Source organism: Heloderma suspectum, chromosome 2 (assembly GCF_057233095.1).
Source record: "Heloderma suspectum isolate Gila_16-S chromosome 2, 16-S_ref, whole genome shotgun sequence".
Classification (NCBI taxonomy): Eukaryota; Metazoa; Chordata; class Lepidosauria; order Squamata; family Helodermatidae; genus Heloderma; species Heloderma suspectum.
This window is the reverse complement of record NC_139459.1, coordinates 143,262,086-143,287,998: the sequence shown is the minus strand read 5'-3', so window position 1 is coordinate 143,287,998 and position 25,913 is coordinate 143,262,086. Positions and strand designations below refer to the sequence as shown.

Sequence of the window (25,913 nt, the reverse complement as noted above, 5' to 3'; positions counted from 1 at the left end):
CACAGCTACGGTAAACTGAGACCCCTCCGGCCAGCCCTGACTTCCGTCACTGGGGCGGAGGCAGGGGAAGCAACCAAGGTTCTGTTGAGGTCGGAATCACCCTGTGGCTCAGTCCATTAGAATTAAAAGTCTATGTATCAAACCGCCCAGCCACTCACAAGACCGCAAAGCTGAAGGAGGGAAATTGACCAATCGGAGTGCACCCCGCGAGAGGAAGGAAGTGTGCGCCGCTGAGGGGCTGCCCACGTGCAGGGGCTCGGCCCGTCGTGCAGGAAACGCGCGAGGGAGGCCTGGGCCATGGGGCGCAAGCTGGACCCGACCTGCAAGGTGAAGCGAGGCCCAGGACGCAAGGCCCGCAAGCAGCATGGCGCTGAGGAGGAGCTCGCCCGCTTTCTGCCGCCTGGTACGTTGCGACTCTCGGTCGAGCCCGCAGGGATGCGAGCTGGGCAGAGCACAGCACAGCACAGGGCCGGCTTGCCTGCCGCGTTCTCTTTATAGGAGCTCAGGTGCCCGCTGAGGCCTAACGGGGCCTTTTTAAGCGGGAAGAGAGGAGCGCGTTCTCGGGCTCTCTGGACAGTTGAAGCATCGCCGCCGCGCGTGATGTGATCCTGACTGTGCAGTCTTGCTCATGCGGGGTGCTTGACTGGATCGGACCAATGGTCCCGCACGCTTTGCTAGAATGCTAGTAATTGCCAGGTGTGCACTAATCTACTGGAAATTGGCCAGTGGTCCACCAGTGGACATGATCTACTTTCTGCCCACCCCTGATGCGGTGGCTAAAGATGCGATCCTACGTATAGAAGTAAATTCTGTTAGATTTGCTTGGACTTACTTCTGACTCCATCCATTTACTTAGTATTATGCTTCCTTACTGTTAGGAAAATGCCCAGTTCAAATCTCATCTCTACCATGAATTCAGTACGTGGCCTTTGGCAGGTCACTATACTTCAACCCTGGCACGTTCAACAGGAGGATACTAACACTGCTTCACTTTACAGCAGAGCTTTCCAAACTTTTCATGTTGGTGACACACTTTTTAGACATGCATCGTTTTGTGACACGGTAATTCAGTTTTACTAGCAAACCGGAGGTTAAACTAACCCGTTATAAGAGATACAGTTGTTGTTGTTCAGTCGTTCAGTCGTGTCCGACTCTTCGTGACCCCATGGACCATAGCACGCCAGGCCTTCCTGTCCTGCGCTCTCTCCCGGAGCGTGCTCAAGTTCATATTCATTGCATCGGTGATGCTATCTAGCCATCTCATCCTCTGCCGTCCCCTTCTCCTTTTGCCTTCAGTCTTGCCCAGCATCAGGGTCTTTTCCAGGGAGTTTTCTCTTCGCATTAGGTGGCCAAAATATTGGAGCTTCACCTTCATTATCTGTCCTTCCAATGAGCACTCAGGGTTGATTTCCTTTAGGATGGACTGATTTGACCTCCTTGCAGTCCAGGGGACTCGTAAGAGTCTTCTCTAACACTACAGTTCTAAAGCATCAATTCTTCAGTGCTCAGCCTTCCTTATAGTCCAGCTCTCACAGCCATATGTTGCTACTGGGAAAACCATAGCTTTGATTATACGAATTTTTGTCAGCAAGGTGATGTCTCTGCTTCTTACTATGCTCGCTGTCTAGGCTTGCCATAGCTTTCCTCCCAAGGAGCAAGCGTCTTTTAATTTCATGGCTACAGTCACCGTCTGCGGTGATCTTGGAGCCCAAGAAAGTAAAATCTGTCACTGCTTCCATTTCTTCCCCTTCTATATACCAGGAAGTGATGGGGCCAGATGCCATGATCTTCGTTTTTTTAATGTTGAGTTTCAAACCAGCTTTTGCACTCTCCTCTTTCACCCTCAACAAGAGGCTCTTTAGATCCTCTTCGCTTTCTGCCATTAGGGTGGTATCATCTGCATATCGGAGGTTGTTGATAATTCTCCCAGCAATCTTAATTCCGACCTCTGAGTCATCCAACCCGGCATTTCTCGTGATGTACTCTGCATATAAGTTAAATAAGCAGGGTGACAATATGCAGCCTTGTCGTACTCTTTTCCCAATTTTGAACCACTCGGTTGTTCCATGTCTGGTTCTTACTGTTGCTTCTTGACCCTGGTACAGGTTTCTCAGGAGACAGGTAAGGTGGTCTGGTACTCCCATCACTTTCAGAATTTGCCACAGTTTGTTGTGATCCACACAATCAAAGGCTTTAGCGTAGTCAATGAAGCAGAAATAGACATTTCTTTGGAATTCTCTTGCTTTCTCCATGATCCAGCAAATGTTGGCGATTTGATCTCTAGTTCCTCTGCCTCTTCGAAACCCAGCTTGTACTTCCGGTAGTTCTCGGTTCGCATACTGCTGAAGCCTAGCTTGTAGGATTTTGAGCATCACCTTGCTGGCATGTGAAATGAGCGCAATGGTGCGGTAGTTTGAACACTCTTTGGCGTTGCCCTTCTTTGGAATTGGAATGTAAACTGACCTTTTCCAGTCTTGTGGCCATTGTTGAGTGTTCCAGATTTGTTGGCATATTGAATGCAGCACTTTAACAGCATCATCTTTTAGGATTTTAAATAGCTCAGCTGGAATACTGTCATCTCCGCTAGCTTTGTTGTTACTAATGCTTCCTAAGGCCCACTTGACTTCACTCTCGAGGATGTCCGGCTCAAGTTCAGTGAGCGCACTCTCATGGCTATCAGGGACATTCAGATCTTCCCTGTATAGTTCTTCTGTGTATTCTTTCCACCTCTTCTTAATCTCATCTGCTTCTGTTAGGTCCCTGCCTTCTTTGTCCTTTATCATGCCTGTCTTTGCACAAAACGTTCCCTTGAGATCTCCAATTTTCTTGAAGAGATCTCTAGTCTTTCCCATTCTGTTGTTTTCCTCGATTTCTTTGCATTGTTCATTTAAGAAGGCCTTCTTGTCTCTCCTTGCTATTCTCTGGAACTCTGCATTCAGTTGGGTATATCTTCCCCTTTCTCCCTTGCTTTTCGCTTCCCTTCTTTCCTCAGCTACTTGTAAAGCCTCCTCAGACAGCCACTTGGCTTTCTTGCATTTCTTTTTCTTTGGGATGGATTGAGTTGCTGCCTCCTGAACAATGTTACGGACCTCCGTCCATAGTTCCTCAGGCACTCTGTCTGTCAGGTCTAATCCCTGAAATCTATTCCTCACCTCCACTGTATATTCATAAGGGATATGATTTAGGTCATACCTGAATGGTTTAGTGGTTTTCCCGACGTTCTTTAATTTAAGCCGAAATTTTGCAACAAGAAGCTCATGATCTGAGCCACAGTCAGCTCCAGGTCTTGTTTTGACTGACTGTATGGAGCTTCTCCATCTTTGGCTGCAAAGGACATAATCAATCTGATTTCGATATTGACCATCTGTTGACGTCCATGTGTAGAGTCGCCTCTTGTGCTGTTGGAAAAGAGTGTTTGCTATGATCAGCGTGTTCTCTTGGCAAAACTCTATTCGCTTTTGTCCTTCTTCATTTTGTACACCAAGGCCATGCCTGCCTGTTATCCCAGTGATTTCTTGACTTCCTACTTTAGCATTCCAATCCCCTATGATGAAGAGGACATCTTTTTTGGGTGTTAGTTCTAGAAGGTGTTGTAGGTCTTCATAGAACCGATCAACCTCAGCTTCTTCGTCATCAGTGGTTGGGGCATAGACTTGAATTACTGTGATGTTGAATGGTTTGCCTTGGATTCGTACTGAGATCATTCTATCGTTTTTGAGATTGTACCCCAGTACTGCTTTTCCCACCCTTTTGTTGACTGTGAGTGCTACTCCATTTCTTCTAAGGGATTCTTGCCCACAATAGTAGATATGATGGTCACCTGAATTAAATTCGCCCATGCTTGTCCATTTTAGTTCACTGATTCCCAAGATGTCGATGTTCAATCTTGCCATCTCATGTTTGACTACCTCCAGCTTACCTTGATTCATTGATCTGACATTCCAGGTTCCTAAACAATATTGTTCTTTACAGCATTGGATTTTCTTTTCACCACCAGACACATCCACAGCTGAGTGTCCTTTCGGGTTTGGCCCAGCCGCTTCACTCTTTCTGGCGCTACTTGGAAATACCCTCTGCTCTTCCCCAGTAGTATATTGGACACCTTCCGACCTGAGGGGCTCATCTTCCGGCGTCATATCTTTTAGCCTTGTGATAGGTTCCACGGGGTTTTCTTGGCAAGAATACTGGAGTGGGTTGCCATTTCCTTCTCCAGTGGACCACATTTTGTCAGAACTCTCTGCCATGACCTGTCCGTCTTGGGTGGCCCTGCACGGCATAGCTTATGGCTTCACTGAGTTACGCAAGCCCCTTCGCCACAACAAGGCGGTGATCCATGAAGGGGATAAGAGATACAGACACATACATAAATTGTAATAATGAAATATATGGGGATAGATAGATGTGTACTTTGGCCACATAATGAGAAGACAGGATACCCTGGAAGACAGGATTCCCTGGAGAAGATGCTGATGCTAGGGAAAGTGGAAGGCAAAAGGAAGAGGGTCCGACCAAGGGCAAGATGGATGGATGATATTCTGGAGGTGACGGACTCAACCTTGGGGGAGCTGGGGGTGGCGACAACTGACAGGAAGCTCTGGCGTGGGCTGGTCCATGAAATCATGAAGGGTCGGAAGCGACTGAATAAACAAAATGGGGATAGAACATATTTCATGAAAACCTTTCATTTATATTTTTAAAAATATATGGTTTGTAAGATAATAACATACATTGTTGTCATTTATGAGTAACAGTATGTAAATAAGTGCAAGAAAATGTGAAAAATAAACAAAATTAACTAAAGTATTTACAATACATATTAGGACACATAGGCCCAGGTAGGAGCTCAGCTGCAAAAACACATGAAGTAAAAGCAAAAGTCCAACAAAAATGGTGTAAATATATATGTCTCACTACCAGGCTATATTGCTGTAAATATTTGCAATGCCTATGTCCAGAGTCCAGTTCCAGCACTCTCCAGTGGTATACTGCCGGTGGGTGGTTAATCCACAATTACAGCAGAGTAAAAATAAAAAAATGGCAGAAATCAAATTATAAGTGCCACGTGGTGGGTGGCTTGCTGTTTGCCACATTGGGTTTGGGAGGGTGGCCTCCCTTCAGCCAGCAGCAGGTGGGTTGACTGGGTGACAGCCTGCAGCTGCGCTCGCCCGGGTGCTTGGGAGCACGCTGATTCTGAGGCTTCTGGCCTCCACTGAGCTCCGTTCTGACTGGCCAAGGTGGCGGACGGCCCGCTTGGTGCAGTCCCAGGCAGCGTTTCCACCCGCGCGCTATTCTGGCCTGGCCACGCAGGAGCGCGGTGCAGAAGTCCGCGAAGGGCGCACTCGAAATCTCGCAGGGCTGGTGGCCACTGCCACTTTGCGCCAGCGTCAGCCAAGCTCTGCTCCCAGGGCTGTGCCTCCCCTCCCCTCCCCTCCCCTCTCTTCGCCCCGCGCCTCTACCTCACTGTACTGCTCCAACACCGCCAATCATGTGCGTCCTACATCAAGACGCCACATGATCCTAAAGTAGCTAATGTTAAAGCAGCTAAGCCTTAGCTGCTTTAACATTAGCTGCTTTAGGAAGTTCCGGAGAGGGGCCAAGGGAAGCAAATGCGAGTAAGGGAGCTCCACAGTGCCCTTCCGCACAATTTTCTGCATTTCGCGCGACACACCTACACACTGCCGCCGACACACTAATGTGTCGCGGCACACAGTTTGGAAAGCTCTGCTTTACAGGGTAGTTGTAAGGGCTCAGTAAGGCAACGTAAGTGGAATATATTTAACGTTTGATGGGGATGTCTGTTGGGGCTTTAATGGGTCTCATGTCTGTTCTTCCTTTATGGTGTCATATGGAATCAGTGTCTTTTGAATAGCAGCTCGTATTTGTAGGATGTCAAATGTAGAGGTGTAAAATGAAGCCATGGGAAAAAATGTCTCTCCATTTTTTCACAAAAAACTGGAATATATACAATAGCTACTCATAAAATCTAAAGTTGTTTTTACTGCTTTGACAACATAAAATACATAATTATACTTAGCATATGAAATTGTACTACTTGCCACATTCATGAGATTTACAGAGCAATCCTATGCATGTTTATTCAGAAAACCCACTGTTTAATGGAGCTTACTCCCAGGTAAGCACCTGTAGGATTATAGAAGAATAAAAGCTTTAGTTTTTACAAGTAAAATTGTGAATATACCCGATACTAGGAAGAGAGAATGCTTCAAACTGTTGCACTCTATTCTACCTAAGCACATGTATCTTAGTTTCTGCAATCTGAGAAGTAACCCCCCAAAAGTTGAAAATAGAAACCGCACATTATGCAGCAAACAAGAGTATGTTATTTGAACAGAAACGGTCTCATATGGTCACAGTATTAAGGACTAGCAGCATATTTGAATATTGAGTTAAGCTATAACTACATTGAAAACATGTTCTATATGTCTACGGTATATACAGGAATTATCATTCTCTAATGCTGTACACTGTCTTACATAAAAATGTGTATTTAAAAAAATCAAAATGTAAGAAAAACTTTGTCTTAAAACACATTTCACTTGAAAGAGAAAATGTTTTATATTTTCACCAGTAATCAGCTATTCTCTTTTGACGGTTCTGACAGTCTTCATTTTTGCATTATTTTGGTTCCTGTGTGCACCTGAAGTTGAGGTTCTTCTCAGTTTGATGAAATTCCAGTTTGTGTACGTTGCCATTATGAATTACATACTTCAGTCCATTATTCACATGGTAGAATTTGAATTGGCTGGAGGCAGAACTGGATCTCTTTAGCACAGAATGTAAATTACACTGTCAGTGGAGAATATCGAGTGCAAGGAGTAAAGTTATTCTGCACCATGGAGCTGGACATGTATTGCGTTAGAGCGCCTGCTGAGAGAAACTATGGAACTTGGAGGTGTGGTTTGTTCAACCAACAGAATGGAAAAGAGAAAATATTTTCCTGGACTGTACCATCACAGGTTGCTGTAAAGAGGAGTTGGTGGGCTATACGTTTGAATGCTCTGTCATGGATAATATTCTCTCCCTGTGTATAGAAAGCAAGCACATTAGGAGAAAAGTTCAGCCTAGCCTTCTGCCCAACATGCTGGTTTTCTATATGAATGGAGTCTACTTTTGTAAGGGAGGCTGCAAACACCCACTTGAAGGAAAACTCACACACTTGCTTCTGCTGAATGAAACTGGCTCTGAGAGGGTCTAGAACAGCCTTCCACTGCCTGGTGCCCTCCAGATGTGTTGGAACTTGGACTATAACTCCCACCACCTTTAGCTGTCCCCATGCTGGCTGGGAATGATGGGAGTTGTACTCCAACATATCTGAGTGGCCCTGGGGTTGGGAAGGCTGATCTAGAACAAGAAATACCTAAGGAAGGGCCTGACCGCATGTTTCACTTGCTATGTGAGAACCACCACCCTTGATTTATCCTTTCATTGGACTGTTAAGATGTAATCCCAAATAATGCCATGGTGTTAGGAGAATGAGCGTTGGGCGGTGGTGCTCGCCACCCATTGCACACAGGGACTGATAACTTCTGATCCTTGTTTGCAGGAAGCCATAATTTTTTCATACTTTGTCCAGACAGACAAGCATGGTTTGTACTAAGGAGAGCAGCAAAGGGAGAGGAAGAAAGGCAGCCTTTCTCCTGTGCGAAATTTTGGTCTCCTCTAGCTTTCTCTGCCTATTTTGGTTTCCTGCCCTGCAAAAAAAAAAACCTGCTCAAAAGGCAGAGATCTGACCTGGTGGGGTGCTTTTGTCACACACGGGGGGTGGGGTGTGTGAGGCCTGGCAACTCTGTCATTCAGAACAAGTGTTTCCACTTGAAATCATGTTCACTGATGTCCTAAGTGCAGCCAGGATGCTTTCCTGGTCTTGCTTGCTGTATTGCTCAGCCTCCTATGGACCTCTTCCTTTTTTTTCACTGCAGATCCTGGCGACAACGCAAGGAAGCTTTCCGGTCATGCTCGGCGAAGGTTAGTTGTAGTGTCAACTGTGTTTGCTTTGATTAAGAATGAAAATTCCTTATCTTTTTTAATACAGCTGCCCACCAGTGAAAGTGTTTCAGTTGATTATCTGGTTTTTAATTAGTTAATTGATATTGAAATTTAAATGAGCATATTATCAAGACCTTACTGTAGATACTGATGTTAAAAGGAAATGTAAAAATTTACAATTTAATAAATAGCACCTTTCAATCTTTCTTTTGCCATCTTTAATGAGATTTACAGGTGATGATGTGGCTTAGTGGTTTAGGCCCTGCTGTCATGGTAGGTTTGTATCCATAAGGTTGTGGGGGTTGAATCCTGTAGCTTCCACTGGAAGGATTTGTTTCTTATAACATGTTCAAATAATCCAGGTTAGAATTAAATATTGAGAGGGCCCTTGATACATAATTAGCAATGCATTGGCTGGGTTTGCACCATCAGCAGGGGAAACAATGTGGTATGGGTTCTTTCCCCCACCCCCGTGTGCGCCTGCCATTTGCTTCATTACCTGCACCATGGGTTGGTGTATCATCCAGACCTGGCTCATGGCTTGTAGTAGGGGTTGTGGGGTGAGTTAAAAGCCCGCCACATCTTGTGCCGGATTCGGATGACATGGCAACCTGCGGCGCAAGTAATAAAGTAAATGCTGGGTGCGCGAGTGGCATGTACAAGAGCAGGGGAAACAACCCATACTGCATTGTTTCCTCCTGCAATTGTGTGAACCCAGCCATTGCCAAGCCTCAAGCATTGATTGGTTGGTATTGCACAGCAGAAGCTGGATATGCTGTTACTTTAACTAAGCTAAATAATTCCTGGACTTTTCTATGCAATTCCATTTTCCTAGGTTTTGATGTTGCTTTGCAGTATGTCTGGCCACAGTTAAGATATGTAACAGACTTCTGTATGTTTATAGGTAATAATGTTATTAGGAAGGCTTATTATAAGCTCTGGTATCAACTATGTTTCAAAGATCTTTTAAAGTACATTTTTCAAAAATAGGCAGATTCACATTTTCATATAGTAATCCCCCCACCCCCCAGTGACACAGGAGAACCAAAATGGCTTTAAAAAGGAAATGTGTCCTTAAATCTTAGCCTTACTGAGTAAATTTGAGTAAATAGATGTAAAGCTTGTAGCCCCACTTATTTTTACTGTCTTAGACCCAGTTGCTAATTGCTCATTCTTCTGTATGATTTTAGAGCTGCAAAGAGGCGAATCAAATCTGCAAAACCACAGACAGGCAAGAATGTCCGCAGTCTCCAGATGTTGACAGGTAAAGGGGGTAGCAATTGGGGGGGGGCATTTAAGTAATTCATATTGGTCCCTTAAAAAGGGGTGGGAGGACTCTGCTGCTCCTGTACCTAGTAATGAGGGGGGGTATGTATATGTACATATGTATCTCTATATGTATAAAAGACAGCTACAGGGTGACTGTTGAATGCTGCCTTCCTATTAATTGTGGAGACCAGTTGGGACATTCCCCTGCAGGCATTGGCTGGGGTCCACAGAGCTTGTTCAAGCAGAAGAAGGGATGTTCCTGATCTCTGCCCATTTCCTGCCTTCAGCTGCACCCCTCCCTATGGCACCTCCCACTCTGTTCTGGATGGTCCCTCAGTGGTGCAAATCTTATCAGCTCTGCCTCTCCTGGCATTTGGGAAGCTGTCTTCTGGAGAAAGGCCTAATCTGAAAGGGTAGCAGTCTTGGGCTGTATTTGGCAGAAGCAACAGAATCCTTAGACCTTAAGGCACCTGAAAGATTAGCACATTTATTGTGGCATGATGTTTGGTACATAAGAGCCTACCTCATCAGACATTGGGAGATTTAAAGTTAGTTTCATACTTTGACTCTTCCACCACCCCTCTGCGGAGCATCCCCAAGGCATTGTTGCATGCAGCATTCTGGCTTTATCTGGGTCAGTTTCTGACAGAAATGATTTCTTCTTAATCCCACAGGCCACAACTGAGTCAGGAGATCACAAGATATTTTTTCTATGTATCAGGCTCTGTTTTAAAGCCAGGAAGTATATATATTTTTTAGCAATTATGCCCTTAATTCTCTATCTTAGACTAACATTTGCTCTCGCTAAGTATTCAACAACTGTTTAGTTGATTCACTGATTGAACTTTCCGGTCTTATTTCAGATGGAAACTGAGTGGACCATAACTTGTGTAGGACATGGTTTCAGAGGGTGGGAAATGGACCTGATCTTTTAGTTTCTCCAGAGGAAGAGGCGGAGGTCAAGGTTGGGATGGCTGAGAAGCAAGGAGTTGGGTTCAGCTCTATGACAAAACCTTTGGTTTGACATGTGGCAAACCTACAAACATTTTCACTTCCATGTGACAAAATGTGTTTTAATTGCTTTTTTTAATCTAACTCTTCCCTGAAAGAAAATTTATCACATTTATACGAGCTTCCTCCAAGGACTTCAGGTTTTCATGTGTGTGCTTCCAAGCTCTTTAATCCTCTTTATTTCATATTTTGCAGTAACTGTTGGCCTTTTTCTAAAATGCCTTGTTGCCCAGACTGAGTTAGGTGCCTCAAATACTAGTATTTTTCTTGGGAAACTGAAGTACGAAGCACTCTTCAGAACAGATTCAAGGGAAATTGTTCCTTTTTCCTGCTTTGCAGCTGCAGAGAAATCATTGGAGGGTGCAGATGAGAAAGCAGCATTGTCAGATGGCTGCCAAGCTGGTTTCAGCGATAATAATGCTATGTGGCTTACTCCTTCTGCCTCTGGGAAAAAGAGATCCATGCATCCAGAGAGTGATGAAGAGGAAAGCGGGGCACTCAGTGGCAGTGACGGGAGCGAGGGTCCCTGGGAGAGTGATGGCGATGACGTAAGTGAGGATGGGATGGTGGACGACTATGGAACGTTGTCTTCTGGTGATGAAGACGAGGTAAGAACTCCGAGCACTTTACTTCAGTCACTATCGTTACAAATGGGTACAGATATTTCTTGATTGAGCTATAAGTTGACAGGTCGCCGGTTTGATTCTTGTGCTGTTAGGGGTTCAAGACAACCCTACTTTACAGGGTTGTTAGGGGTTCAAGACAATGTGCATGAAGCACTTTAAACACTCAGAAGGGCTATACGAATGCTAAGTATTAAATATTATACAAAAACCGTTCGAGAATTATAAAAAGAAAAGGAGAAAAGTTTTCAGTAACAAAATTGTGTCTTATGTTAATTGTTTAGGTTGGATTATAGTCTAGATTAATTTGCGGATCTGAACAGAATGCCATCAACCAATTTTATAGTGGTATACCGCTGTGTGTTCTGTTGTGGGTGGAAGTATCTGAAAGAGCTAAAGGACTGAAAGAAAAAATGAAATGGCAAAGCTGCGGGATATATGGGATAGATATGGGGTAGACTCAATCCTTGGACAGCCCTGTAGTATTCAGAATCAACCTGCAGGGGGAATTTTGGGGATCTGCCTGTGTGGCCAAGTTAACAAATGGTTTTTGTCAAAGATAAGAGCATGGGTGGGATGAGACATGTGGCAGCAGCCCTAGGTCTGGGAAGTCGTGTCACTAACAAGCAGCTTTAGACCACTGCCGTGTGGGGGAATGGGTGCACATGCAGTTATAGGCAGGCTGTTTGCTGAGCTGCGGTGAAAAGCTGGGAGTAGGGGAAGGAGAGTGGGGGAAGGAGCAGCCTCCAGGAGTAGGGGAAGGAGCAGCCTCCCCATTCCAGTCCTTGCTTTTCTGCTGCAAATTGCGCTCGCCCCACCCCGCCCCACCCTTTGTAGCTATGGGTGGCCCAGATTCCCAGCTCCGCTGCTGAATGTGAAATTACTTTTTGTGAAGTGACGGGGTGAAAAGAATTATGAATGCAGACAGCAGAAGATGCTGCTCCTTATGGGAAACGCTTGTTACACTCTGTGAAATCTTCTGTACATTGTCCTTTGTTTATGTTAGTTCATATATATATTAAGCATAGAAATATGTATATGGAAAATCAAAATTTATTTTGTTATTTATGATCACAAATGCGGACAGTTCAAACCTGTGCTGCCCCCATCTCTCCCCACGCTTTGTTTATTTACTTACAATATTTATATACTGCTCCATATCTAGAACAGATTTCGGAGTGGTGAACAGAAGAGATAAAACAGTAAAAGGATAAAAAGATTAAAACACCAGATTAAAATTATGCTATTTTAAAAGAACAAAATACTTTCTGTTGTGCATCTGCATTATCTGTCTTGGAGGGGGGGTGCGGGGGGCACTTCTGGTATCTGATTAAGCTGCTTCTTTTTCTTCATATGTGTTTTTGAAATCAGCTTCTGCCTATAGAACAAGCTGCCCAGAAAGAGAAGCTGGAGGGGTGAGTAATCCAAGAGATTATGTATTGTTGGTTGCTGAGCTCTTCGTCTTTATAGGGGATGGAAGAGCTCCGGCTCTCTTCCTCTCCCACCATCTGTCATAGACTCTCGTACTTGAATGCTTCTCTTCTTGGATGTAGGCGGAGTTTCAGTGAGGATGACAGTGAGGATGAGGAGGCGCCATCACACAAGCAGGATGTGGCGCAGAAGCAAAACAAGGAAGCAGACCTGCAGCTCAATGTGGAGACGGATGAGTCCTTTGTGCTTCCCAGTGGGCAGGAGATAGAGAAAGAAGATATCCTTCCTCTTGGTGACTGCTCAATGCATATGAAGATGGGGGTGCTGGCAGCCACGTGCTTCCTTGCACACCATTCCCTTTCTGCCCCTTTTCACCTCCTTGTGGCATGGCAGAGCAGCACTGCAATGTCTGCAAGCTGGGGATCCCTGCCTCAGACCTTAGAAACGCATCAGGTGCCCCTAGTCCAGCCACTCCCTTGTTTAAGTCCAACTCTGTCAGCAGTAAAGGGTGGCAATCCTGGCTTCCTTTACAGGGCCAATTTATGTACGTGCAGCTCTTTGTATACTGAGCATTTCTGTGGTGCTGCTCCAAAGTATTATCTCCTTCCTGTCTTATGCAGGCCTGTGCGGCACCCCATCATGACTGGGTTGCACTTCGAGTAGCAGATCATCAGTGTTCATTACAACGTGTGAGCTCGCTTTCAGTCCGTGTTGCCACTTTGCCACATGCCTTGTGGGTTGAACATTAGGACTAGCAATAATTAGATTACTTGTTTTACATTTGGGAGGGGGTCATAGCTCAATGGTCCCAGGTTTGATCTCCAATTAAAAGGATCTCTAGTATCAGGGCTTCATATGCCTTCATCTGCAGCCTTGGAGAACAGCTGCCTGACAGAGTAAGTTGTCCTGGGCCGGTACATCGATGGTCTGGCTTCGTATGAGGCAGCTTCGTATATTTGCTGTTGCCCTTAACTGCCTAATCACCTGCTCAGCCACCTGACCTCCAGCTCATTCATCAGCGTATAAAGGACAACATAGAGGTGCTTCGGGACTTCAGTTCGAAGCGAGAGGAGGGCCACTCACGGCAGGAATATCTGAGCCTTCTGCGTCTGGACCTTGCTGCTTACTACTCTTACAGCGACTTCTTAATTGGGAAGATGATGGACCTCTTCCCACTCTCTGAGGTACTATTTTTCTAGGGCCCTAACTGATTTTCTACCCAGTTAATTCCTTTCTAGGGATGTCCATCTTTTATACCCTGTTGACCAGGAAAATGACAAGCAGTTGCAGAATTAAAATAACAACCCAAAGCAGACTACAAGATCTGTTTGCTGTTACAAGTTGGGAGGGAAAATGATTATGCATGACTCTGAAAGCACTGAAAATACCAAGCCACATTCTGTGGGTGAAGAGTGAAGCCCACATGCATGTATCTTTATACAGCACCAAACGTCCCCCTGGCCCAGATGGGTTCTGAAAGGTTAACATCACCTTTGGGGTTGAGGGGGATGGAAATTAGAGGGATTAAAGGCAAAGTATGGGTGGAATAAAGATTGCATTGGCTCAGTTCATCACACCAAACTATTGTTTGAGCTAACCGTTTAGAACTAAAAGCATTGCTTGAGCTTTTAAGAATGGAAATGGCAGCCTGTGGTCTGTCTGTCCTTTTGGTTTCCACTCTCTCAGCCTCATGCATTCAGCCCTGTCTCATTAGCGCTGCGGCCTCTTGAGGCAGCACAATGGCTTCCCAGAGGCATCTGGTTGGCCACTGTGAGAAACAGGATAATGAACTAGATGGATCTTGGGAATGACCCAGCAGAGCCTGGCACTGTCCTTAGGACTATTCTAACCTTCTGATAGCTAAACATAAGGTAATATTAGAAAGGTTGTTACTGCTACGTAAGTACTTATAAAAATGGCAAATGGGGAAATACCTTTTGAGATGGCACCTGCTGCCACACTTGCCTGGATCATCTAAAAACAAAGGTGTGTGGGGCAATCATGGGGAGGGTAACTCTTCCGATTAGACTCTGGCGGTGGGCCATGATGGCACCTTCTTGTTTCATTTGTTGGCATAGTTCCCTTCCCAGTTCTTGACTTTCCTTCACTAGGAGAGCAGGGTTCTTTGGCCACTCCTCTGTCTAAGGCAGGGATGATTAATCTTTTTCAGCCCGAGACCCAAATTCCATTTCAGAGAAGCTTTCGGGGACCAAATTCCAATAGTGGGCAGGGCTGAAAAATTGCCCCCCTCTATCCTGTTGTTGCCAATTGACATGTCTGCTCAGAAGTAAGCCACAGAAAGCATTGCTCAGTGCTATGCATGTTTACTCAGAAGTAAGCCACAGGAACCACAGAGCCATGCTATGGAAGGCAGAAGTGTCAGCAGACTGGAGCATTTTTGCAATGTTTTAAAATCCAGCATGTTCTCCCTGCCCCCCTTACAAACCCCTCAGCACAGTGCATGCCTGTTCATACGTAAGCTGCAGGAAGTTCAGCTCATTGCAGAGCAGAAGCACAGAAAGCAAAGAGGCAGGTTTTAAAAATCCAGGCATCTGATGAACGCCCCCCCCCTTTCCATTTATATCAGTCCCACAGCCAGTGAGCAAGCGAACCAGGATACCTAACCCCGCTCCCAATACCCACCTGATTCTCTTGCAGTCGTCAGCAGAAAAATACCGTGAAAAAGCAAGTTCATCCCTCTCTCATCTTTGATACTTGCATTAGTTCTTTGGTTTATCCTGGAAGAGAGCTCAGAGCTGCCTTGTGGGTGAATGAGTGGAACTGCACCAAAAGCTACCAGCAGAGGGGGGCTGAGACAATAGTGACTTCCCTCCCCCCTCCCCCCCTGTGTATATATATTAGGGAGGGGGAGAGAGAGGGAGAAACTTAACAGTGCGGTGCCCTGTGCAACATGTTCTGGCTTGCTCAAAGAGTTGCCAGAAGCAGGGAACAGCAAGGAAAGGTAAAAAAAATTGTTACCAAATAAGTAAAAGGCAACAGCAGAGCGCCCAGTTGACGAAAGTGAACATCAGAAGGGAAGTGCCAGTGATGCTGGGAAGAGAGGCGCTCCGCAGGCCTAAGGCTTGAGAAGTGCCTTGGGGCCAAAGTTGATACAAATCTCAACTCTCACATGCACACAACTGATTGTCAAGGGGTGGCGGTGGGGGATTCTTGCCATCTGGAGTCCTGCTGGTGGTTACAAGTGGTGGTTAAGGACCTCAGCCTGGCTCTATTGGCACTGCCTTGCTCCCAGGACAAAAGCGTGTGGCAGCAGACAGGAGGGCAATGCAGCCTCCCTCTCTGTGCATTCTTGCTCAGCAAGATCAAAGACTGGCTTGCCCCTGGCATGTTCGTAGGAAGGTTTGAAGGCTGGCAGTGATTTTGTTGCCCTCAGCACAATCCAGGCCAGTTTATCGTGCGACTCCTTCACCAAAACCTTCATATAACCTAGGACCATTATCAGGGGATCTAATAGAACTATTTAGCCAGTCATTGAGTTAACCATGTACTGCAGCTTTTTCCAAAAGATGGCAATTCTTGGACAAGACCGCTAGAAATGCCAAAGATTTGCCTTCTCTTGTGCATGCTTCCAATATTGGCCTAATCTATTCTTCTAGATCTTATTAAGGTGTGCTGGTGTTAAATACCAGTGGTATAATAATTTATAGTGTAGTCCTTAATATTTGGGCTGGGCTTTTTATTTCTATTAAATTGCCTCATTGTTCTGGTTATTGTTTTCCAAGCATATTTTCTCATTTATTCACAAATTTATTTTCTTATACATTGGTTGGTCTGTGTGTTTAGTTGATCTGCATGTAAAGTTCAAATATTAACCAGATGACAGCCCTAAAATCTCTTTCCCTAGGGGTGGAGTTGAACCACCACAGTTCTTCCATGATCAGGGAAGGTTCTCGTGTGTGTGTGGGGGACATCTCTTTTTCTCGTTTTGCTTTCAGTTGGTTGACTTCTTGGAGTCCAATGAGGTTCCTCGGCCTGTGACTCTCCGCACTAACACGCTCAAGACACGACGACGTGACCTGGCACAGGTATGTACATGACTGTGCACCCCCCAGTCCTTCTCTGCTCCACTCCTTCCATGGTGAAAAGGTCTCACTCTCTCTCCGTTTCATCCTGCAGGCCCTGATAAATCGTGGAGTTAATCTAGACCCTTTAGGAAAGTGGTCAAAAACCGGGCTTGTTGTGTATGACTCTTCCGTGCCCATTGGTGAGTGAGAGGCTGCCTTCCACCCCTGTGCCCCCCTTGCCCAGGACAGCTTGCTGGGCTGTCTCAGCAGCCAGCTTCTCATTGCTTTGCCTGTGCTTCTCCCTTTGCTGCTAGGTGCCACTCCAGAATACTTGGCTGGGCAGTACATGCTGCAAGGAGCATCCAGCCTTCTCCCCGTCATGGCTCTTGCCCCCCAGGAGAATGAGCGCATTTTGGACATGTGCTGTGCCCCAGGAGGCAAGACCAGCTACATAGGTACAAGTAGAGAATTGGGGTGGGATGAGGAAATGTGTTCATGTTCTCCCTTCTTGTTGTTTTCTAGTGGTCCACTGGGGTATTTATTTATTTACAATATTTATATACCACTCCACATCAAAAGATTTTGGAATGGGGAAGAGCAAAGATAAAAGAATAAAACACCGTGTTAAAACAATTAAAACATGTTTAAAAGAAACTAATTATGATAAGACCAAATGTAATAAACTGTGGCTGGTCACTCAAGGAAGGCTTCCCGAAATAACAATGTCTTCAGGAGACGCTGGAAGCAACACAACGTTGGCGCCTGCCTGACCTCCAAAGGCAGGGAGTTCCACTGGAAGGGGGCCACCACATTGAAGGCTCTTTTCCTGGTGGACTCCAATTGGGCCATAGGCCCATGTGGAACCACCAGGAACATGCCCTCTGATGACCTCAGTGACTGGGACAGGTTGGTAAGGGAGAAGGCGCTCTCTCAGGTATCCTGCTCCTAAGTTGTTTAGGGCTTTGTACACTAGTACTAGAACCTTAAACCTGGCCTGGGAGCGAATAGGCAGCCAGTGCAGTTCCCTCAGCAAAGGCGTTGCGTGCTGAAATGGGGCAGCTCCTGATAATAGCAGAGCTGCTATGTTCTGCACTAGCTCCAACTTCCAGACCAGCCTTAAGGGCAGCGCCACATAGAGCGCATTGCAGTAATCCAGTCTTGAGGTTACTAGTGCCTGTATCACTGTGGCCAAGCTATGTCTGTCCAGGAAAGGCTGTAGCTGGTGAACCGGCCAGAGCAGGTAAAAGGCACTCCGAGCTGCCATGGCCACTTGGGCCTCCAGTGACAGCGATGGATCTAGGAGTACCCCCAGACTACGAACCTGATCTCTCAAGGGGAGTGCAACCCCTGTCCAGAACAGGCAATGAGCCTATCTCTCGGGCTTGGCATCCAATCACCCACAGGGCTTCCATCTTGCCAGGATTCAGCTTCAGTTTATTGGCCCTCATCCAGCCCATTACTGAGTCTAGGCACTGATTCAGGACTTGCACAGCCTCTCCTGATTCAGATGTCACAGGGAGATAGAGCTGCATGTCATCAGCATACTGCTGGCATTTAGCTCCAAATCCCCTAATGGCCGCACCTAGCAGCTTCATGTAGATGTTCACCTCTGTCCACTAATAAGCAGGCTCATTGAGAAAAGATTCTGCTGGGGCCTGGGCAAGGAGGCACCATCCACTTCCTTCATAAGGCCGGTCATTCACCTGATACTGTAGTGAATGGTCATGGGTTCCAGATCTGATCTGCCGGTTTAATCTGATTCTGACTGGCTCAGATCCTTGGTTGCAGGCCAGGCAGAGAGGGAAGAAGTAAGACAGTAGTAGCGAATGCTGAACCTTGCTGGGCTGAGCTTGCTCCAGATCCATGGTTCCTGAGTGGGCCTCGTAGCTGTATCTCACTATCCTACATGGAAGGTTCAGTTGAAGACACAGGATGGAGAAATTTCTTGACTTTGCCTCACAGCCCTTGCCCAGGCACAATGGGCCCTCTGGCCTACCTTCCTGGGGAAACTATCCTTCAAGGGATAGTGCCAAGCATGGAATGTGACCACCAGGAGGGGAATAAGGTGGGGGTGGAGGGAAGGGGAACACTAGAGGGTGAGATCTCAATTCTTCTGGCCAAGCAACTAGGCTATATACTGTAGCAAAACCTCAGTTGGCCACGCTTGGTTCCACCCATGTTTCCCTGAGGATGGGGCTCCAGAGTTCCCTCGGGTTCAGTGGGAGACATGAGCCAGGTAGCCCATTGTTCTGGAGCCCTGGGCAACTTGCTGCCTCCGCCCACCAAAAACAAATAGGAACTTTCAGTAGGCTAGTTTCAAACACTTCAAGCATTCTGAATATGGGGTAGCTGAATGCTGTGACATCCTTCAGTCAGTTGTCTCATCCCCCTTCCTTGAATCTCTCCCGACCATGAGACTTGGCTCTTAGGATGATGAAGACAATTCCAAGGTGGTCTCATCAGTCTACCCCTTAATATGACCATAGGAGAAGTGCCCCCTTAGGATTCTTGTTGCCATAAACGGCCATCAGGGCAGGAATTCTTTCAGCATTCTGGAGTGTGCTGTTAAAGCATAGTGGTTAAAAGAATGAGCTTTGATCTGGATTGTCCATTCAGCTCTCAGCCCTGTACTCCCCGGCTGGCTCTAAGCAAGCCCCTCCCCATTCAGCCATAGCCTCCATGTGCGATATGGCGATAGTACTACCTTGAATTTAAAAAAACATTAAAAATAATGTAGAAGTTAGTGTAATTTTTATTATAGGCCTTACAAGGTGGCTTACATAATAATAAAAATATAAAGAACAATTTAAAGCCAAAATCTCCATCCGGAAGCAGCATTAAAATTATTTGAAATCATTCACTAGTTAAAAATAAATAAGTGACATGATAAATGAAAAATGCTGAACATTTTAAACTGTTCCTTCAGACTTGCAGTGATTAGGAGATTTTTTTAAAAAGCAGCATCAAATAAATGTGTTTTTAAAACCCACTTCAAATTTTGAGAGTAAACTCTTTGTTTTCCGTAACATTAAATAACCATTTCAAAGATTCACTGTGCTTAACTAAATATTTAGTGTGTCTCTAGCTTCTTTCTGGATAATCTTGGTTTCTTTGGGGATTACAGAAGCGGAACATACAACAAGTAGTGCTCTGTTTTCAGGGAAACTAGGCCAACCCCAGCATTTGTGTCCCTTTGTTTTTGGACCACTGAGAGGCAACAAGTAGGGATAATTAAGAATTTTGTCTTACCTGTGCATTTTTTGTTTCAACCTATTCACCAAATAGTGGTCCATAACCTGCTCTGGTTGTTCCTTTCTGTTTTCCTGGGTCGTTGGCTGGAATATTTGTTAGGAAATTCATTTCCATTTTGTAGCTAGCCATCTGGCTGGGGCTAGATATTATAATAGCTGACTTCATGGAGGAAGTGGCGATGCCTCCTAGTCGAGCCCTCAGTTGAATCTTCCTTCAAGGAGCTTGCCTCCTGGTGGGTCTAGAGAAGGGCTCCTCAATTTTTTGACCACTCTTCAGTGAACAAGGAGAAGGATAATGCACAGACATCCCAAACGCTCTGTTCTGTTTTGTAGGGAGGGGCAGGGAGAGACAGGTTGCCTAAGAAGAGAGCAGCAGAGGAAAGAGGTGTGGGAGGAATATAAGAGTCCTGCGATCAGAACTGGAGGGGGTGCAAATGAACCAACTGCTAGTTTTGACCGCCCTTTTGTGTTCCGCCCTGGCAGCCCAACTGATGAAGAACACTGGCGTGATACTGGCTAATGACAGCAATGCCAAGCGATTGCATAGTGTGGTGGGAAACCTGCACCGCTTAGGAGTCACAAACACTGTTGTGAGCCACTGTGATGGGCGTCAGTTTCCCAAGGTATATTGTTGAGGGACCATGGAGGGGGTGGTGTGTGTTGCCATGGGCTGATAGTGCTTGGCCCAGCGAGTCTCTGGGGGAGGGTCTCTGTGTGGGAACTTACCATCCTGCAACGTGGCCACCGGGAGCATACCTCTAAATCCACTGGCGGAGCAGGGGACAAGGCCGGTGTTTTACAGCGTCCACTCAGTTCCATCATCTGCCTCATTCTTCCCCTGCTGGGCAAGCAGGACTCCCAACATGCAGCAGGTGAGGGAGGTGAGCGCCTGACCAGGACGGGGACAGGCAGAAACAGGTGCAGTAGCTACCTTGTCTCCTGCTACATTGGAGGGTTTTAAGATATGCATTTGGTCTCCAGGCAGCAACCCAAGAGAGGAGATGGATACCATACAGAAGCAATGGAGAAACGTCCTTCTCAATGCATTTCTCTTCTCTCCTAAGGTACTGGGTGGTTTTGACAGGGTCCTGCTTGATGCTCCCTGCAGTGGAACAGGTGTTATTTCGAAGGACCCCACAGTTAAAACCAACAAGGTGAGTTGGGCCATGATCCCTGCAGTAGGACATTGGGGTCTGTATTTGCATGCAGAAAGTAGGGGGCGGGAGATGGAGAAACGAAGCCCAGAACTGCACACCTGCTTCCTCATTTTTATGTATTACCAAACCATATAGGTGTCTTTCTGAGGATATTTGAAGGTAGTGAGAGTGACTATGTGGGCGCGTTGACTGGTGACTTGCCTGCCTGATTAGGAGAGAAAACGCCTAACTACAGTAAATGACTGTGCCTTAGAACATTTGGTCATGAAACCCACCAGAGAGAGGCAACCCTCAAGTTAATCTTGAATGGTGCCCAGGATCTGATGCATGGTGTGTTGCTGAAATTATTGGAAACAGCTACCATAGTGCTATCAAATTCACCATATATGTCAGTAGAAAGTTCCCCAGAAAGTCTGTGTTCATATTTGGTTTCAAAAGGGGAAGCTTGCCATAAATGAAGGGATTCATTCAAAGCCAATCTGAAAGAGAGGGGGTGGGGAGTCAGATTTATCTTGGATGCCTGGAGGCTATTTAAAAACACAACAGAAGTTCAGCTGGAAAGTATACCTTAGATTAGGAAAGGTACTAACAAGTCCAAGAAGATGCCAGCAGGCTTAATGAGAAGAGTCAAGGGAAATATACAAGGCAAGAGTATATATCACTGGCATAATGAATGTAAATTGACAATAAGGCAAGCCGAAACAACAGATAGTTTTTCAAATGCCTCAGAAGCAGGAAATCAGCCAGGATGGTGGTTTGGCCAGTGATAAATGAGTGTAAGAACAACTGTAGGAGAATAATGAGATTGCAGAGATGCTGAATTAATTTGTTTGTCTACACTTTGGAAGATGTTTGGGAGTTGTGGGGGAAGTTGAAGAACTGAGTCAAATGGAAATATTTAAATGCATTCCTCTAGTTGGTGTGAGGAGGTATCCAAGGATTGGGTTGTCTCTTCTCACCGCCCAGGAAGGCAAGGATCACGTGATCAGTGATCTTTGAGGCAAGTCCTGGTTCTCAAGCTCTGCCTCCAGTTTTCCTTTCCTTACCCGGGACAGTCATTCATCTCAGAGCTCCTCCACTCATTCTACAGGAGCTTCAGCTGCCTTGGCAGCTTTCTCCACCAGTGCACCGCCAGTGGAAATTTGGAAGGTTGTGGCAACGTGGGCCAGTCCTAACCTGTTTACCTGTCTCCGCAGGCTAGATTTGTTGCGAGGCAACAAATTTGCCTCGGTGGAAGCTGCTCTCAGGAGATGAGCGCTGCAGAGTGTGGTCCTTCCTGAATAGTCAGCCACCGATCCGCCCGTAAGGAGGTGGATAGCTTGGGCACATCCTAATCCTTGGGATGCCTTCTCACACCAGCCAGAGAATGGAAGGTTGGATACTTACTGTGAAAGTCCATTCTGGGTTGATGAGACAGAGGCACCCGACTCCACCCTTCACGGGGCTGACGTGTTTTCTCACCTAATTGGCCTGCTCTGCGCACTCCAGGTTGTTGCCTTGCCCTCTTGAGGGGGGTCTTCTGCCTCGGATGTTTATTTTCTGACTCCACTGTTCTGTCCGCCTTCCTAGTCTCGTCTCTGGTGTTCTGTCTCAAGCTTTGCAGTGTATGAAAACTGGAGGCAGAGCTTCAGGACGAGGACTTTCTTCAAAGATCACTAATCATGTGATCCCTGCCTTCCCGGGTGGTTAGTGGAGATGCCTCCATCACACCAACCCAGAATGGACTTTCATGGTAAGTATTCAACATTCCATTCTAGGACTAATCGGCAAATTTAAAACTAACAAATAATCGGGTCAGGACAACATACATCCAGAGTTCTTATAGAACTCAAGATGTGTGTGTATGTGCATACATGAAGGTGTCATATCCCAACTCACAACATTGGAATTGTCTATGGCTGCAGCTTTCCAAAGTCTCAGAGGTCATTGCCATCACCTGCTACCCAAGACCCTTTTAACTAGAAATGCTAAGGTAGGCAACCTGGTACCCTCCAGATGTTTTGGACTGCAATCCCCATAACCCCTGACGATTGGCCATGCTGGCTGAAGCTTATAAGAGTTGTAGTCCAAAACATCTGGCGGTCACCAGGCTGCCTACCCCCTGGGCTAGGGGTTGACCCTGGGTTCTTCTGCAGTCAAAGCGTCTGGTCTACCACTGAGCTGTGGACCCTCCCCATAGGGCAGTTGAAGGGCTTACAGACAGTGGCTCCATGTCTCATCTCTGCCATGAATTTGTTAGGTGACCTTAGGCAGTTGTGTTTTATCCTCACTGTCTACTCCCCTGGGGATGTTGGTGGTGTGTGTGTGCTTGTGTGTAATTGATGATGATGATGATGATAAATGGTTGATTACTGGATAATATAAGTGAAGAACTCAAAGCACTATATGCATGTTAAGGGTCATTATTATTGAACATTCACCTTTCTCTTTCAGGATGAGAAAGACATTTTGCGCTGTGCTCACCTACAGAAGGAACTGATACTCAGTGCTATTGACTCGGTTAATGCTGCCTCAGAGACTGGGGGCTACATTGTGTATTGCACATGTTCAGTCATGGTGAGTTTCTTTCCTCTCTCTGGTCTCCACTGGCCCAGGCAGTGAAGCAGCCTTGCTCTGTGGAAGAATTTGAGGAATCTGACCACCCTTGCTCTGTGTTGGCAGGTGGAAGAAAATGAGTGGGTTGTGGATTATGCCCTGAAGAAGCGCAATGTTCGTTTGGTGCCGGCAGGTTTGGACTTTGGCAAAGAGGGATTTACCAGGTGTGCATCTCAAATCCTAAAACTGGAATGTGAGAGCATACCATTATTCTAATGCTTTTTGCCCTTGGAAATGCACAGTGTTTTCTATGTGTTCATCTAGGTTTAAGGAGCGTCGTTTCCATCCTTCTTTGAAATCCACCCGTCGTTTCTACCCTCATACCCACAACATGGATGGCTTTTTTGTTGCCAAACTCAAGAAGTTTTCCAATGCCATTCCCAAGGCTCCGAAAGGTAACGGATCAGAGAGCTTTATTTTGCTGCCAAACAAATCCTACCGGAATTCTGCACCTGGGAAAGCCAAATTCATTCGCTTCTCAAGCAGAATAATTCCTGTAAATGACAATTACACCATTTTACTGAATTGTTCAGTATAAAATCATTAACCTGTTAGCCACAGATCCTACTTGGCACTAGCCAGGTGTTAATGCTTTATTTTCAGGTGGTCATGAATGACAAATGGTTTGCATTTGGAGTAAGGCCCAGATAAGCCGAATTTTCCTTTTTAGGAAGGAGGTCCCATTGTGTTCATCAGGGCTTGCTTACTTTCAATAATAACAAAAGAACCTGTTAAAGATGGCCATTCCATCTAATAATGAGTGGTAGCTTTTAATTCAGTATCTCAAAAAGGTACCTATACTAATATGACTTTATGCAAATGTGTTTCAGTTGAATCAATCTGTTGCAGTAGATTAGCCAACTGAAAATTCTTGTATTGGTTGACCATCCTAGTAGCTTGTCCTAACTCCAACCAGGAAGAAGCAATTGGAGTAATGTCAGGATTAGTAGAATAGTAAAGGCCCTAGTCGCAGAGCTTTTAGTAGAAACAAGGGCCAGCAACTTCCTCTTTAAAATGCATTAATTGCAAGCTGAAATTGTCAGGAATCTGCTTGTTCCTCTGGGGCAGCTCCTTGGAAGCCAGATACTGTGATCTGCGGCACTCCTGCAGTAGTGAGCTATTTAGTCCCTTTACAAAATAGAATGCTCTTGCTACGTTCGCTGTGCCATTTTGCTACTCCCACCCTGTGCTTTCTTCCCTGCTCTCAGCAGTGTTGCCTCTACTGTTCTGATGTAACTTTTGGTTCTCTTTCTAGAGGAAGATCCTAATGGGGAGCCAGCTTTGCAGACAGCAAAAGAGGGATCAGCCTCAGCAGCTGCTGAGCCTCTACCTAAAAGGAAGAATCATGTAGAGTTGAAAGTTGTTAAGAAACAGACTGCCAAACTGGAGCTCTCTGCAGCAATAGAAGCCAAGAAGCAGACTAAAGGAGAGTTAAAAGTTGACAAGCAGAAACGACTCTCGGTGTCATGGCAAGGCTCCTTTCGGAAGCGGTCCAGGCCCTTGAAGCCTGCTCGGCCTGCTCCTGGCGGTGTGAGGGCTTCATCAACCCCCAGCAAGAAGCGCAGGGTGCATCAAAGTCACCAGTAGTGGGGACATTGCATTGCTTGATGCTTCACTGACAACTGCAATCTGGTGCAAGTAAGACTGGTGGGAGATCCTGTCCAAGGCACTTGTCCTGGCAAGACCTGTGCAGGGTTGGTGCTCAGGCATTCTCCTCCACATGTTGGAGGGTATTCACATATTTAATTTACTTTTAACCCTGCTTAAGAGCAGAGACTATCTGAATGAGACCTATCAGTCATTAAAATTTTTCTACCTGGTACATTCTATGTATAGGATTTTATTTCTATTCCTACTATAAACTGCCAGTGTCCACCTTTGGTCATTGTGTTCTACATGTGAGGGGTTCTTTCTGAAGGTCTGTTCCTCATAATCTGAAATTCTCCAATTGCTGCGTCCTCCCGCCTTGTGCTATTTTTAGTCTTTGGGGAGGGGAGAGTTCTGTTTCTTTGGGGAGGGGAGAAGGCACTGGGGAGTTTGTCTTCTGGGCATGAAGGTTAATGTTCATAGACAGGCAGGACAGGGCTTTCAGTGCCTACAAACCAGACCAAGATGTTGGTAGTTCAGACTGGGAAAACTGTTGTGTTAGGAGTCAGGCTGGTTTGTGGTGTAAATGAAGCCAGCCTTCAGAGGAACACAGAGCAGATGTGACCATAAAACGTATGAAAGTGATGGTTATTGCCTCCCATTTGTGAGGTAGTTTGGTTCTCTCCTCCAAATACTAGAACCAGTTGGTGTTCTCTACTTGACCCTGTCATCCCCGCCTCGTCCCATTTTCCTGAAACTGGAGATTCTCAGGATAATTTATTCTGCCCGTTATGTTAGACCAGCAAACTGCCTGTCAAGACTTGTATACTGTGAAGACTGTCTGTACAGTACATACCTAGTTAATACTTGGAGGAAATTGGAAAACAAATGGTATATTTCTAAGTGAGTGAGGGGGGGTTCACATACATGCTGTGATTCCATGGAAACTCATAAAAG

General features: G+C 45.9%; 1 protein-coding gene and 1 pseudogene across 2 annotated transcripts in view; both read left to right on the top strand.

The window, feature by feature from the left end:
- The window catches only part of LOC146352896 (protein CFDP2 pseudogene), a 1,048,348-nt pseudogene that overhangs the window by 487,371 nt on the left and 535,064 nt on the right, over positions 1-25,913 (top strand). The gene's annotated exons all lie outside the window — the stretch shown is intronic.
- On the top strand, positions 225-25,913 carry NOP2 (NOP2 nucleolar protein). Its single transcript, XM_084835149.1, has 16 exons — positions 225-403; positions 7,941-7,986; positions 9,198-9,271; positions 10,627-10,895; positions 12,282-12,325; positions 12,464-12,618; positions 13,326-13,525; positions 16,298-16,387; positions 16,479-16,566; positions 16,681-16,821; positions 20,101-20,240; positions 20,682-20,771; positions 23,208-23,330; positions 23,436-23,533; positions 23,634-23,764; positions 24,625-25,913. Exons 1-16 carry the CDS (start codon positions 298-300, stop codon positions 24,954-24,956), a joined length of 2,127 nt encoding a protein of 708 aa, XP_084691275.1. The 5' UTR covers positions 225-297; the 3' UTR covers positions 24,957-25,913.

Bases quoted from the DNA above. Each gene is read 5' to 3' on its own strand.
- NOP2 (XM_084835149.1), top strand. From the start codon at position 298: ATGGGGCGCAAGCTGGACCCGACCTGCAAGGTGAAGCGAGGCCCAGGA. The intron at 12,326-12,463 runs GTGAGTAATCCA...TCTTGGATGTAG, and splicing joins CAGAAAGAGAAGCTGGAGGG to GCGGAGTTTCAGTGAGGATG. The intron at 12,619-13,325 runs ATATCCTTCCTC...CTGCCTAATCAC, and splicing joins GCAGGAGATAGAGAAAGAAG to CTGCTCAGCCACCTGACCTC.